Here is a 15,584-nt window from a genome sequence, read left to right as displayed (position 1 = left end):
ATGATCGCGTCACTCCTAGGCATAGCAACACGCACCCAACACATGGCTGTATATTACGTCCGCGATTGCTAGCCTGTTCAAAGCAAAACTCCCCAACGTAAGCAATTCGGCGACCTTTATCTGTTACAAGCCGGGAGATGGGCACCCCGTTCGCCAGGCGCCGGTGGGACCTCTGCGCCTGCGCCCTGCCCCGTTCCCCAGTGGCGGGGAGGGAGTGACGGCAGCGCGTGACGCAGGAGCCGGCGGGGCACGCCCTTGTGCCGTCAGGCGGAGCTCCGCCTCCCTCCCACTACCAGCGGCTGCTGGCGTCTGCCGGCCGGCCGGCACAGGACTGTCAGTCGCCGCCCGCCTCACCCCGCCGGCACCGAGGAGAGACCGAGTCGGGCGGCCATGAAGATCTGGAGCTCGGAGCACGTGTTCGGGTGAGGGGCCGCGGGGTGGGGGGGGGAGGGATGCGGGAAGGATGGGCTGAGGGTCTCAGGACCCTCCCGCGCGCGCCCCGCGGCCGTTGAACGGCGGCGCTGCTTCTTCCACCGGCCGCGCGTGCGGGCGGGCCGCCGCTCCGGCGCCTTGCCGGGCCCTGACAGGGTGAGGGCGGAAACGGGGAACGCCGCGGGCGCGGCCCAGGAGGGAGGCTGGCGGCGGCGGCGGCGGCTCCTGGCCGGTTCTGCCGGCACAAAGGCTCGCGCGGCAGCCGGGGGAAGGGGGGGAGGGGTGGGCACCGGCTTCTGTCGGCGTGAAGTCCTCCGGTGAGGGGGGCTGGGCGTCAGCGCCCCCCCGCCGCCGGTTCTCCTTCGCCTTAAGCTTTTTCCTGCGTGGTGTGAGGGTTTCTGCCACCTCCTGCCGCTTGCGGCGGGAAATGCCGTCCGAGCAGGGCGGTGGTAGAGCTGGCTCGGCGGCGTAATGGCGTGATAAAGGAGCATTAAAGGGAAAAAAAACTTTCACGCTATCAAGAAAAGAAAAGAAAAATCCCAAACTACTGACGCGCTCGATGATGGATTCCAAGAGATATGGGCAGAGTAACTACGTTTCACCTTATCTGTCAGACACTCTACAGAGATGCCTAGCAGACAGCTAATGACAGCTGAGTGAGTTTTCTTACCATCAGTCCTTCTTCTGTATTAGACATATTTTGAACATGGCTCTGGACATCCAGTTCTGTTTTTGTAGAAGAGGTAACAATAGGCAAAAGTATCAACAGGTACGGTAAGGCTTGCTCAAGCCATACCAGGGAGCTGACAGGGAGGACACAGCAGTTTTAGTGCAGCTCTTAAAATGCCACCGATAACTTGTCTGCTACAGGTCTCTTAAAATACTCAAAATCTGAAGAGCACCAGGGGTGATAATTCTTAAAATATTTACAAAATATCCCAGTTGTGCAGTTTTAAACTTCTTTAATTACATTAATACAACTGAATTCATAACCCTGACATAGGTGTTAGGTGTCCGACTTCAACATTAGTCTGGTATAAGCATGCGATAGCTTCTAATATGAAGTGACAGGTAGAGGCTAGTAAAGGCTGCTTGTGTATGGTATAACTCCCGGTTTGAGATTAATATCTGTCACCTGGCAGACACAAACTCAATTTTTACTTGGCATTTTCTCATTAAGATCTGCATTGGAACGCCCCCATCTGATGATGTAATGTGTGCGGGTGTAGGTAGTTCAGATCAGGGGTTAATAAAATACTGTTGTGCCTTATCAGATCTCTGACTCTTAAAGTCCCTCAAGGACACTTTACAGAAATTTGACCTTTTCAGTTTGTGTATCTTCTGTTGATTACGATATATAATTCCTGAGGATAACATGGAGTGGTCCTCCAGCTCTCCTTCTTAAGTAGGAATTGAAAGCTGTGTTTTTCCTGCTTGCACCAATGAAGCTCAAAGATCTTTTCTTATTCTTCATGCTGGAAAAAGAACTTATTTTTCCAAGCTTCTGTTTCTTCTGGTGGTGGTGTACTGTTGATGCCCTTCTGTACTGGTCTGTTTTAAGACTAAAAGTAGTGTTCTTAAAAATCAGATCCATTTAGGCCCCTAAGTGCAACTCTTATGTACAAGTTGGCACCCCGGAACCTTCCTAAGTTAGATATCAATAGTTGAATTTTTAAAGGTATCTTTAAAGGTTATAAACGTTTTATTCCAGATCTCTCAGTTATTCTAAATATAGAAATCATTGCTTAGGGATGGAATTTCTGTATTGGATCAAGTCCATGATTTTTCTAGCTGCCTCTATTTCAGAAGATATATGAAGTCCTACAACAAGAGCCATGTTGACAGCCTGGCCTGGCCTTGGGTAGTGGGGCTGCTCTGATCCCAGAAGTTTGAGATTATCAAAACTTGTTTCATAAAAACAGTTCTGTATTGAGAAGAGTATCCATAAATGTAATTTATGCTAACAAGCTGCTGGAAGCAGTAGTACATTTGCAGACTTAAGGCAGTGAGCTGATACGGTTCCTAAAAATCTGTTTCTTTATTTCGAACTTCCTGATTTTTTTTTTAGTTGAATTTCACTTTGTTGCTATAGGAAGAAACAGAAGCTAATGATTTCTTATTGAGTGTATATTGGTGTGCTTAGAATTATAGAAGAATTTATGTTGGCGTGGACTTCTGGAGGTCATGTAGTCCAGCCTCCTTCTTCTCAAAGCAGGGCTAACTTAAATGTTAAGTCAGGCTGATTTTCTGTTTGAGTTCTAAAATGAATTGAGGTTCAACAATCTCTGTGGACAGCTACCCTGTCATTGTGGGTTTTTTTCACAGCTAATTGGAATGTTACTTGTAGCAATTTGTGACTGTTACCCCTTGCCCTCATTTCTGTTAGGCTTGGGTTAACAATTCCTTTCTTCACTCTGTAGAAAGGAATATTTTTTTGTTTGTGTGTCAGTACTTTTCATATTGCCTTTCCAAGCATTGCTGTATTCTGATGGGACTTCTGGGAGCTCTGAAGGTGTACAGCATGTGCTATATTATGCAAGCTAGATCCCTGATTTAGTGTTGTCTGGATACTTGCAATTAAGTATGCAGTAGTTACAAATGTTGTCACCTCTTCTTACAGGCACCCCTGGGATACAGTGATCAAAGCTGCTATGAGAAAGTACCCCAACCCAATGAATCCATGTGTGGTAGGAGTAGATGTCCTCGACAGAAGCCTGGATAATCAGGGGAGGCTGCATAGTCACCGTCTTCTCAGCACAGAGTGGGGATTGCCAAATATTGTAAAAGCGGTATGTTTTTGCAGTCTTAATGGTTTATTAGGGGTGTGATGCATTTTTATGTCATCATCCAAACTGTAGCTAAATTCAAAGAAAAAACTTAATTTATAGGAAATATCATCCACAAATATCGCATAAGCTGTAGAGTACTTTGTAGGAAAAATAACGTTGTAGGCTTTACTATGTCTGTAGTATGTGTGTGTGTCTATACATGCCTTCCAGTCTGATCTGTGCTGTGCTATATGACTGATACGGCCTACCGGGATGTAGCCTTGCCACTGATCACAGCATTGTGGTATCCATGAATTACTTTGTATTTATTTGGGGTCACTAAGAACTTGACATTTATGAATGTCAGTTTGGCTTTTTTAAATTATTACTTTAGTACTTCACTTTTAAATTTTTTTTTATTTCTTCACTTTCAGATTTTAGGAACAAGTAGAACTCTGACTTACATTGAGGAACATTCTGTGGTAGATCCAGTGGAAAAAAAGATGGAGCTTTGCTCAACTAATGTGAGTGGTAGCTTAAGAAGTTTCTGGTAATTAGTTCTGGAGATTAGACATTTTGCTCTTAACATTTCGATTAGATTTGTGTTTACATCTTTCACCAGGAGGCGGCAATTTCCACATCTTATTTTTTTCCCTCCTTCTTCCCACAAATAGGAAACTTTAAATACTTTGGGATCAAACATTTGCGATTCTGTTTTTAATGTAAGATTATTTCTCAGAATGCATGTAAAGTAGCCTGACTTTTAGATTAATAACTTGTTCTACATTACACTGCCATTTACAGCAAAACTTTTAATTTGAAATGCCTTTTTTCACAAAATGCAAATGAAGTATTATGCTCTATTTTGGTATCCTGGGAACTTGTAACTATCAGATTTAAGGTGGAGTTGTCTGTACGAGAGCCTTGTCTTTGTACCAGAGGCATTGTCTTTTCCTGAGTATTAATTTTCTGTGCACTCCAAGTAGTGTTATGGTGGTCTTGGTCTTGAACAGCCTCTCTGAACTGCATGCCATAAATCAAGATAAGACTCAACATTCAGAGAAAACAAATGGAAAGCTGTTTGTGCTTTGTACTGTGAATAGGAACTTAGGTTGATATAATTAGATCTAGGATAGGAGAAGATGCATCACCTTTTATAGGTCTTTTTATTGGCTGTGTTCTGGGTTTTATATTCTGTGACATTAAATTGAGTGTTCTGCTGTTGAGTAGTGCTGTTGATAACAGAAAAATGAAAGGTGGGAAGTGAGGATTTCAGCTCTTTTTTTCTTTTCAAAAGATTACTCTCACAAACTTGGTGTCTGTTGATGAGAGACTGGTTTACACACCTCATCCTGAAAACCCTGAAAAGTAAGTAAGGATATTTGTGTGCTTCTTTGTGCATGGGAGACATTATGTTAGTCCACTTCTGTTTAGGTATTAACTTTTCTTTTTCCTCCTACAGAACTGTGCTAACTCAAGAAGCAATTATTACTGTTAAAGGCATTAGCTTGAGCAGTTATCTGGAAAGCTTAATGGCAAACACAATATCTTCTAATGCCAGAAAGGTACATTTTTATTTTGGCTTCTCCCTCTCTCGCCCTACCCCCAGCTTTCTTTTTGTTGAAATAGTAATTGTCAGTCATATGTGCTGAATACTCTATTTAATTTCTCAACACTTTGCACCCAGAGTTTCAACCGATTTTTTTATAGGACTTCAGCAAGTAGAATATAATTTCCCAAAGTATGAAAAGGTTTCACTACTAAATCTTTGTTTTTCAACTAGAGTCGCCCATCAGAATGAACAAACTTCTATGTGTATGCTACAGTTACACATAGCATATACCTATTTTTGGGTTTGGGTTTGTTGTTTTTTTTTTTCCCAAAGCACCTTTTAAACACTACCCTCCTATTTCCAGGAGTTAGTGCTAGTAGTGAACATAACTTCCTTTTCAGCCTTTATCATTTGGATTTAGCAGTTAATGCTAGCATATTTTCTCTGCTGCTTTGTCAGTTGTTCCAGTTCCTGTCCATTATTGAGCTGTCTCCTTGCCTTTGGTCGACAGTAAGGCAGTGTAAGCAGAGGCATATTCTTTGAAGAGATGAAACTATGTTGGCTTTTGTAGGTAACACTACACTGACTCCACTGTCTCGTGCTTGCTTTTTCTGCTTGGCTTGCAGCCCTGGAGCTGTACTTCGGCGCAGGCAGAGCTACGGGAGTGCTTATTCTTGGGCACGTTGTCCTTTCCTCCTTCGGGGAAGGTGGGAAAGCAATGGGGTTGCTAGAGAAGCACAGGCATCAGTGCCTAGTGGTGGGATGAGCGCATCTCAAGTTTGAGTTTGTGCTCTGCACTGCTGGAGAGGTTCAGCACAGTGGGAATCTGGCCCAGGTAACTCCTCCTATGCCAGAGCCCCTGTGCTTTGGACAGCCCTCTGTCCTTGGGAGGGATGTTGCTTGACCAAGGCAGTGTAAGGCAACTTGAGGGGAGGTATTGGCTAACTAGGTCAGAAAGAAGAAAGCCTCCTTTTCCTCCTCTCTGTGTCCTTCTCCAAAAATGAGAGGAATACAGGTTAAAATCAGGGGATGGGGAAGGAGTGATGGGTAATTTCTAGACACCAAAGAGTAACTTTAATTAGCTGAGTGCTCTCTATGTTTGTTTGAAAGTCATAAATGGAATGTATTTCAGATAAATTATAATTCTATTCTGATCCAGTTTCCATTTTGAAGTCCGTGTAGGGCATGTATTATTGAAAGAGAGGTCCAAACCCTGGCTCACAACCAAACTTCAGGCTGACTGGGAGGCAGCAAAACACTAGATGGTTGGAATTGCCAGGTCAACTAGGCACACTTAAAAGTGCTGGCTGTATTCCTCTTGTGGCGTCTGGCACATTTGCATGTCTCTATTGAACTCGGAGAAACTGTTTAAGTGTTTCTTGGTACCTCTTCAGGCGCTGCCTGTGTGAGAGCTCGATTCCTTTTAAAGATTGTTCTTTTGTTCTGCCATTTTAAAGGACCACACTGGCTCACAAGCTCGTTGCAAATAAGAGACGTTCTTGTCGTATGTGTTTCACTGAAGAGTCGCTTTAGAGATTTTGAACTTGGCAGGAATTTGTACTTGCTGTCACCAGCCCTTTCTTTGCTAGCCAGTAACCTACTCCGCTATTACTAGCTCTTCTTGCACGCTGTGCTGTGACTCTCTGCTTTTAGCACCCCTCTTAAAGTTCATCAGAGTTGCTGGAAAATGTTTTGTTGTTCTGAAGAAATAGGAAGTATTGAGATTTAGCTCTGAGGTAGAGGTGGCAGATGACGCATTACTATTTTTAATGACGATGGAAAAACCATTTGCCATATGTTGTAAATCTTTTTTGTGTTACTCCAGGGGTGGGATGCTATTGAGTGGATAATTCAAAATTCTGAAAGCGCTCTAAGCTAGCAGTTCTCCACACCTACAGTTTGTGCTAACCTAGTGGTAATGCCAGCGTTCTTCTTCTTGGTACAGCATTTCAGCTTTCTAGCAAATATGTGCATGGATTGTTGTATTGTGAATTTCATAAATTAACCTGCATGTATGTTTTATATACATTGTATACAGGAATGGCAAACATGTTCATTACACTGCAGTTGTAGAGAGTGAGAGTAGGTCAGAACTAGACTGGATCAATTAACATGTGCTTAATGCCACTGGACAACCGACTTGCTGCAGCTGTGTCTTGTGCCACACGTTGTTGCTTACGGTTTGAAAGTGGAATGATGACTGTGGATAATTAGGCATGTGACCGAGTCCCTCTGCCAAGTGCTTGATCTGGTCCTGGTTTCTGTGATTTCAGTATGTAAAACTGGTACCTGAAGAAATTAATAAATTGGTTAATGACTGGAATTGGCATTATAAAAATGAAACAGAATTGGACTCTTAGGATAAAAAATTGATTGCTTGAAACAGATTGCCTAACAGGGCTAATCTTTTGAATAGTGCAATTGTATCTGCTTTTCTGATGCCTGAGGAATGTTGTTGCCCTTCTGTGAACTTCTGTGGAAATCTGTATAAAGCTTGAAGCTGACAGAATGTCAGACTGTTCATGTTTTCATTGGTCTTGCAGTTCTATTCATTTTGGTAGTGATGTGTCCCTTAAGCGATGTGACTATGAAAAAATCTGACTTCAAGGTTGAGAGAACTGAGTGTTCTTGCCTCTGTGATACCCCTGTGCAGATAGTTTTGCTTCCACTAGTCAGTGCAGCCTGCCTCCGTCATTCCTGTATTGGCTTATGCTTCAACTAATAAGATTCCTTAAAAAAAGAAAAAATTCCATTATGTTGCTTCTCCTAGTTAAGAATGTAGGGGTTTTATTACACTGCTTACTTTGAGATCAGTGTCTGCCATGAGTGTTTGCTTTTACGTTCTCATTCCACTAAGCTTTTATGGCTGTTTTTCTGGAAAATGTCAACCACAAAGGCGGCATTTATCAGTCACTTAAGCTCTACCAACAAATCTTCATATGCAGAGTTTGGTCTGCCAGACACGTCATACTGGTAACCTATTCAATAAAGACTAATATAATATGCATGCTTGATTATGAATGTGCTTGCTTAATGACTTCCTATGGAATTTGTTGTACAGTATGAAACTTTATAGACAATCCTCTGTCAGATCTTTTTTTTTTCTGTAACTGGGTAGTTCTGCAGTACTTGCAGGCTTTGCATCTGGTTAAGATTTTGTAACTTAATTTCCTGTGCAGAATGTTCCTGAAATCTTCCTTGCCAATATTGCGAGTTTATTCTTAGCTGCAAAGTACAGCATGTAGCGTATGCAGGTCTAAGGAAACGTGCAGACCTACGTAGTCTCAAAAGCTGAAGGAAATATCTTTGTGCTCCAGTTGAACGTCATGGATTTTTTTTCTTTATTTTATCTTATCAACAGGTATATCAGCTAAAACACTATGACCTGGTTGTTTCATAGTCAGGTCCTGGAAAGAATCTCAGTATTTTTCTACTGAGCATTTTCTTTGTCAAAGGTGTTTGACTTTATGATAAGTCTTCTTTGTGCAGTGAGACAAATATAACATCTAACCCATTGCTGTCTTACTCAGTTCTCTGTGCCGGTGTCACCTAAGAGAGGACATTTCAACCTGACTTGTAAATATCCAAATGCGTGCTTACTGAAAGATGATTCCCCCTCTCTCCCCCCCACTTTGTTCCTTAGGGAGCACTCTACTTAGCTAATCCATGGCTAGTTACAACTTGTTGCTATGCAGTAGCCTAATCCTGTCTGGGTGCTTTTATCCACGCTTTGCTGGTGTTCGCAGGTCTTGTGCAGGATGTAGAGATGGTGGAAGTTATCACCTGCTGAAGCGTAGTCGATTTGGTGCTCAAATGGAAGGAACTCAGAAGCTAAATCATGTTCTTCTACCGACTTTTTTCAGCAACCCATACTTAAACTAGACCATTTAAATAATGTTTTCTTGATTATTGTCAGTATTTTTTAAAGGCATATCTTGAACTAAGTTAAATATACTCATTTGTGAGGTAATTCTGGATAGGGCTGAATCCCTCTTTCTGACCTCTGGCTGAGAGTTGAACACTTTGTTGTCTTTGTTGTGATAAGTGGATAATGTTTCTCAGGTTAAGGACTGCCTGCCAGTGCAGACATAGGAATTAGTGTTTATTCCGTGAGTCCCTGTGATATGAAAAACCTGAAGAGAAACAGAGTCAGCCCTTCACTGAACTTAGTGAGGGTCTTGAGAGAAATACCCTCTTATTCATAGTAAAACTTGATTTCTTTTAATATGTTACACTTTGTAGCCGGGAACTAGGCTTTTAATATCATTCCCGAGTAATGTTTCTAGCCTTCAGAAAAATTCTTCAAGAGTATGTGTGGGCTTTGTTTTGAATTTTATGATTTTTTTAGGTTTTCAAAGCTGTTTATGCAGATTCTTGTTCATGCTTAGTGGTTTATAAAGGACAACAGCAGGTTCTGGACACTTTAAGAGGTTTTTGTTCACTTTATCACCTATAATGCATGCATCAAAAATAGTACATCAGAGTTCAGAACAGCTCTGTGTGTGTGTGTGCGCGCGTGTGTAGGGCTGTTCCCCTCTTTCCCTCGATCTCTGCAAAGGGCTTGAACACTGACACTGGCTCTCCTGAAGACTTCAGACTTTTTAGGGTCAGACCTTTTATCTCCAGAACACCTCTAGACTTGGCCAGGGCCAAGTAGCGTAATAGCGGTGAATGTCTCTTGGCTTCTCTTTAAGTGAAAAAAGGCCAGGTGTTTTCCTGGTCTGATCCCATCTGCTTATTTTGGCAAGAGCTGTCATTCTGAGATTGTGGAGCTTTAAAATCTTGCACTCTTGTTTAGTTAAAGTGCTTCTCTTTGTTTTCTTGGCTTTGTTGTGCACCTGGCTGCATGCTCATTTTGTGGTCATTGGGGTGCAGCTGCTGCAGGGTGTTCTTAAGGTAAGAGGTTTTTGACGTGCTTATTTTGCTGGATTCCCCAGCTCTTACTTGGCTGCCAGTGCCTGGCTTTGAGGCACTCCCATTCTGAGAATTCAACAGAGAAAGACCATACCTCGATATAAAATGTGCACGTCTAGTCTCTCAGTTATTCTGTTCTATATGCCAAAAAGTTGCTATGCATGAATATAGAAATCAGTGCAAGTCCATCTCTGAACTCTTGTTAGCTATCAAATCCGTTAGTTGCTACTTCAGAGAGCACCTGGAGGACCATCTTTCTTCATCCTGGATCTTCTCAAAAACTGTCCCTATAACTTGGTTAATGCATCCACGAACAGTATCTGGACTTTGCCATAAATTTGCTGATAATCTTTGGGTGCTGGGAGCAGCAAACAGTAAAACCAGCAATACTCTTACGTAAGGGAGCTTAACTGCTGAATTGGGCTTTTTGGCTAGGTGCGCTACTGGGAGCTCACACCGAGTTTACTTTTTGCTTATGGGTCACGCAAATGCCTTTGCAGTGAAGTTTCCATAAGGACATGCTAAGAAATTACCAGTATAATCTGGTATCAAACTATGCAGGGCATGACATTAATTTTAAAACAAGTCTTGTGTCTGACAGAGGAAAAACTATAGAAACATGAGCAGTGGTGGTGTTTTGGTTCTGATCCTAAATTCCAGTGTTTTCCTGGCAGGGTCGGGATGCCCTGGAGTGGGTGATCAGCAAACTAAACACAGAACTGGAGGAGCTGAAGTCAACACGTGAGGGCATGAAACCAGCTATGGCAGCAGCGTCAACAGAAAACTAACACCAAAAATACCAAGTAACTGACGGAAAAGTTTCATTCTGCAGACTGCTTTGTACATCTCCCTTCCAAGGCTGATCTGCAGAGGTTTTATATATTTATGAGAATATTGGATCAGCGGAAAAGTAACCTCATCTGTCATCTCCACAGCAGCTCCCGTTGCCTAGTGAAGATTAAATTGACCTCCTGCAGATGCTCTTTTCATTTAAACACTTTATTTTTAACACTGGAAACAAAACATTTAGCACATTTAAAACTGCCTAAATGTGCCTTTTATAACAAAGGTAGAGAGTATGTTACATTTACTCCTCGGTTTTTCGTACTCAAACTTGAGAAGAACGCATGTGTGGCATTAAGGGTTTACCATGCGAACATTTGTTCTGTGAAGGGCCGATGGGTACAAGAGCACTGAATTTCCTGGTTTATAATCTGATAGTGTCTTATGACCATTTAAAGGGAATGACATGAGTCAGAACGTGATACTGTAGAATCAGATACCTATCTAGAGGATCATCCCAAAAAGCTAAAACTTGAGTGGTAGAAGCTTCTTTTATGTTGTTTAAATGTGCTGCCTGAACATGACACACAGACACTTTACCTCTTAGATGTTTGTATCCAAGCAAAGATAATGTTTCTATTGATGTTAATAGCCTAAACCGTTTTTTTGGTGGGGAGAAGGGTATAATTTATTTTCATATTTATTAACTTGCCCTAGTTCCTCCCCTCCCTGTGAGGAGAGGAGTAGTAATTCCTGGAAGGTGCTGGAAAATACTTCTCTTACTTATCTCTAAGAAGGGTACTTGTAGGCCACTTGAACGAAGAGGCTTTGCTCGTCCACTGGTCCTTGCTCTTCACATCATGTCTTAACTGAGGGAGAGACCGACGCAATAACCAGAAGAGTTGAAATGAGAAATAAGCGGGAAATTTGAAATCCAAATGGTAAGGTTTCATGAACGCGGACTTTTTGTGCTCTGAATGGAGAAAACGAGTACAAGAGAAACAAATGGACTCTCCTTTTTGAGTGCTTTCTACTAACTACTGCCTACCAGTGTAACTCAGTTTTTTTAACACTTTTCCATATTGGTACAAAATGGTTGTAGGATCATTTTAAATGCTTCTCATTATCTGGAAGAATACTCCAGTAACTGTAGAAAGTGCTTCCTATGAAACGTGCATAAATATGTATTGGTAACGGTCCTAGCCTTGTCTGGTGATGTTCACAAAATTTTCATATTTGGTCCAGGTATGGTATCCGTTTCTTAGACAGCCCTCTGTTAGGGCATTTTAACTTATTTTTTGGTGTGCACTCAAAGTGAAATACTCGTTCAAGCGGTAAGCATGTGTTTAGGAAGCTGTTAAAAAGAGCATGAGTTACTTGTAGAAAAGTAAAAGAGTAAAATGTTGGTCACTGTTTTGATCTGGTAATTTTTAAAATGTCTGTTGCTTAAGGGAAAAGTCAGCGTTTGTGTTCTGGTTAGCTTGAAAGCGAACATTAATTTGGGTGTAACTGTAGTCTCCCTAAATTACATGATCCTGATAAATAAATGTAATTAAAAAAAAATATATAGTTGACAGCAATTAAATATGTACCTAATATTTACATTGCTCTTTTTATATGGACCTAAAGCCTTTCTTATTTTGGAACATAAACTTAGAGCTTAAAGGCTGATAGCAGCTCCTTTGCAGACAACAGGCTGGCTAGCTTTGGTGCTGGCCAGCTGGTGTGCTTCTCAGGGGCGTGATGCCACTTTTCCTGGGTACGGAGTGCAGAAGATGTTCTAGCTCCTGGTGGTGTTCTGCTAGGAAGGGGGGTACAGCTCTGGCAGAGCTCTGCATACAAAAGGAAAAGACTAGTAAATATGTGTGTGTGTCTGTGTGTGTGTGTGTGTGCGTGTGTGTGTAAACCTGTGCTACAGCATTTCCATACATGCCTGCTGGAGATGGGAATTGTCACAGGGCGGGTAGAAAAGTCTTTGGAGAGATTCAAGTACTTCTTCAGTTTGGAAGAATTGTCTAAAGCTGCTTCTTGCGTCAAATTTGAAATAATTGCTTAGTGTTGTCTTACAGCTGACTGACTTGTGTGCAGCACCTCCCAGCACTAGCTGGTGTCCCAGAAAGGTCACCACAGGCTCCTATGTTCTGCCTACGGCCAAACTTGCAGGGTCAGTGCCAGTTATGCATCAGTTCTCTGGATTACATTCTTTGCACTTCATTCCCTTCTTCCAGAAACAAATCCTCATCTGCTTCTGTTGCAGCATCTCCATTGTTTCATTCCCCACTGGTTTTGGGCTGGTTCCTCTCCACATTTGATGCTACTTGGGCACTCTACAGCTGGATGCTTGGCTTTCCCACCTGTCTGCTGCCCCACTTGCTACGGATCAGCACCCTGCCTGCTTGTGCTTAGTCCTCTCCTGCTTTTCTCTGGGCTAAATTGGAGCAAGGAAGCTTTGGGTAGTAGAAAAAGGCTAATTTCTTCCAGAGGCCAGTTCTGGCACCCAGCTGCCTCTCTCTGCTGCCAGACAGTGCTGCTGCTTCTCACTCTTTTCGGTGTTCGTGACACTCCTGCACCTCTGGCCTTACTGGTCTTCCTGCGGTTGCTCATTTTGCCAGTGTGTACAAAAGACCTTACAGGCAGTGGTTGCGCTGGGACCAAGTAGGCTCCAGTGTTTTGCAGCTGAAGCAGTTCTTAATTTCCCAGAAGCTTTCCTGGACACTTTGACTCTCTGCTTTCTACCCATCTTGTTTGCATATGGGGCTCCCACCCTTCTCCTTTGGCCATGGGATCCCTAGCTGTATGTTCAGCCACTGCTTTTGAAGCACACTGTTCCCCACTCCTCTTCTGCCGCTGTTACGGGCTGAGTTGACCCTTGGGGCAAAAAACACCTTCCTTTGGAATTGCTTATCTTGGTCCTTCCCTGGGGAAACTCCCCCATCTTTATTTACTGGAAATGGCTAAAAAATATTTTTGAAGTCGGTTTTATGTAATGTGCTTTGACTGAGGTGTCTGTCAGAGACAGAAAGCTGCGCATAAGGGAGAGTGCCAGGCTGCTTGTGGGAGCGGGGTGGGGTGTAGCTTTTTGGATTGGTGCAGAAACAGCCAGCTTTGTAGGAGGAAAAAATTTATAAAGCAGAAATGGCATTAAGTCAATGCTCATTAACTTGGGAGGATCTTGAGGCACTGGGGACCAAACAGAAGAAAGCTCAGCACATGTAGTCATGCTGATTAATGGGTAGCAAGTGCCATTTTGAATAAGAACTCTGCACTTTGAGAGTTGAAAATAGAATTAAGAGTTTTGTGTGTTGGGGGAGGGGGGTTGTTTACTGCTGCTGTTCGAGTCACGGAGGCTTGCGGTACGGTGTGTCTGGGCCTTAGGCTGCAAGTCAAGGGAAAGGGTGTGGGGGAGTGTGTGTGGCTGTAGGGAGGTGGTTTGGTTTTAAGATGGTAGTGCCAGCGTAGCGGCTCTCCAGGCTGGTCAGGAGTGTGGCTGCCCAGTAACCACAGCAGCATTGCACGTGCCTGCTGCGGAAGGCTGGAGCTGGGGAGGGCTGGTGCCTGACTGCGGGAGGAGCCGTGAGGGAAGAGGTCAGCAGGTGCAATGGCAGGAAGGGTCATGTTTGTTGGGAAGCTGGGCAAGCCTGGTGCAAGTTACAGCATTCCTGCAAGACTTGCTTAACACAAGCAAAGGTGCTGACCTGCAGCACGTGGCACATGTCGGGAATTGATGTATAGCACTTATCTGGCCCTGGTGCATGTGATGCTGTAATGATGCGTAAGATGACGTGACATTCCTTGATGTGACGCTTTTCATTTAACTCTTCAGGTGGAGCAGTGGGCAACACCTTCCTGTTCTTGTATCTTCCTAGACTGTAAGCTGTGACGGGCAGGACTCTGTGAAGTGTCTGTGTACACTGAGGTGCTATCTTAAATAAATGACACCCTCAGTTTAAAAAAAACCAACAAACAACAAACCAAACCACTTCTGGGTGTAACTGCTGTAATATCAACTGGGCTGTTGGTTTTCAGAGAAAAACTGCAGAAAAGCCACAGAAAAACTATTTGCCTTAGCCTGTGCTGGGTAAGCAGCAGGGCCCGGTACCGGCCTCCCTGGAGCTCGCTGGAAGTTGCCCACCTACTGGGCAGAAGCTCTGCAGGTGACCTCTGTGCCTGCACTGGTAACACCATGTGGGTCTGGCAGCTGCTTCGTTCTGCAGTAAAGCAGGAGTCATCTCAAACAATCAGCCTTAATTTGTAAATAAAACCTCATTTACAAGTCAATATTATTATCTAATAAATATTGCATTTATCTAATAAACTACCTTCTTACCCCACCAAGGCTACTTGCCACCACCTGGAATCGTGCAGGTTATGGACTAGCCTTTTAATCGCAGCTCCAGGAGGCAGGTCATGCTTTCGCTATCAATTTGTTCAATGAAAAGGCGTATTTGGTGAAGCACAACTCCTGTCTTTTTTCTACAGCTGAGGTGACGGAGGTGCGACTCTCATTTTATTAGAAGGCACCAGCAGGTAGAATGATCTGCAGGGGCTCCTAATTCGGGGCCCTGCTGGTACAAACCTCCCCTTCTCACTCTTCTGTAATTTTGTTTCTAACCTCGTCAAAATGTGCAGCAGCAAAGGTTCAGGGCTCTACCCGACCAACCAAGCATGGCACATGTTTAAAGACTTTTAAAAATTAGTAATGCATAAACAAGCAATTGCATTTCAGTACCACGTAACATGAAATCACACAGCTGATTCTATTGTCTTCCTCTGTTAGAGCTGAGGCCCCGGGTGTACCTGAAGCCACGCAGACGGTACCTGTGCAGTGACAGCCCAGAAGCGAGAGAAGGCGGAAGTGTCTCTGCTTTGGGCCCGTTCATCTCCAAAAAGTACATCTCCTGTTTGGGGGTCTCCTTTTTTTTTTTGCCTTTATTAAGGGAGGGGGAAGCAGCTTTAATAGAAGCACAGTTCAAACACGCTCCCCGCTGTATCGCATTTTGCTTTCTAATCCATGGGTAACGTAACCACCTGCCCCTGCAGCAGACACGTGCCCATCTTCAGTGTCTCAGCCAAAGCTGGGCCTTGGCCTCCGGGCCTGTAGACCTGGCCATGAGAACGTGGCCTCTGTACAGACA

General features: G+C 43.5%; 1 protein-coding gene across 4 annotated transcripts; it reads left to right on the top strand.

Moving 5' to 3' along the window:
• The first annotated feature begins 251 nt into the window (after window positions 1-251).
• On the top strand, window positions 252-10,642 carry PRELID3A (PRELI domain containing 3A). 4 transcript variants are annotated; one of them, XM_075084643.1, is made up of 7 exons: window positions 264-422; window positions 3,053-3,221; window positions 3,635-3,724; window positions 4,498-4,568; window positions 4,663-4,765; window positions 5,212-5,319; window positions 10,341-10,642. In XM_075084643.1, the coding sequence occupies exons 1-6, from the start codon at window positions 391-393 to the stop codon at window positions 5,293-5,295; spliced, it is 549 nt and encodes a 182-aa protein (XP_074940744.1). In that variant the 5' UTR covers window positions 264-390; the 3' UTR covers window positions 5,296-5,319; window positions 10,341-10,642. The 4 variants fall into 4 exon arrangements, with proteins under 4 accessions (XP_074940745.1, XP_074940744.1, XP_074940746.1 ...); XM_075084644.1 differs by lacking the exon at window positions 5,212-5,319 and having other exon boundaries at window positions 252-422; XM_075084645.1 differs by lacking the exons at window positions 5,212-5,319; window positions 10,341-10,642 and adding an exon at window positions 6,578-6,685.
• The last annotated feature ends 4,942 nt before the right edge of the window (window positions 10,643-15,584 follow it).

The sequence above is a fragment of the Phalacrocorax aristotelis genome, chromosome 2 (assembly GCF_949628215.1).
Source record: "Phalacrocorax aristotelis chromosome 2, bGulAri2.1, whole genome shotgun sequence".
NCBI classification, from domain to species: domain Eukaryota; kingdom Metazoa; phylum Chordata; class Aves; order Suliformes; family Phalacrocoracidae; genus Phalacrocorax; species Phalacrocorax aristotelis.
The sequence above is the reverse complement of the archived record's forward strand: the minus strand, read 5'-3'. Positions and strand labels throughout refer to the sequence as shown.

What these genes read in the sequence shown, in the direction of transcription:
- PRELID3A (XM_075084644.1), top strand. Translation starts at nt 391, where the DNA reads ATGAAGATCTGGAGCTCGGAGCACGTGTTCGG. An exon ending in TGCCAAATATTGTAAAAGCG is followed by an intron (nt 3,222 to 3,634) that starts GTATGTTTTTGC and finishes CTTCACTTTCAG; the next exon opens with ATTTTAGGAACAAGTAGAAC. An exon ending in TGGAGCTTTGCTCAACTAAT is followed by an intron (nt 3,725 to 4,497) that starts GTGAGTGGTAGC and finishes TCTTTTCAAAAG; the next exon opens with ATTACTCTCACAAACTTGGT.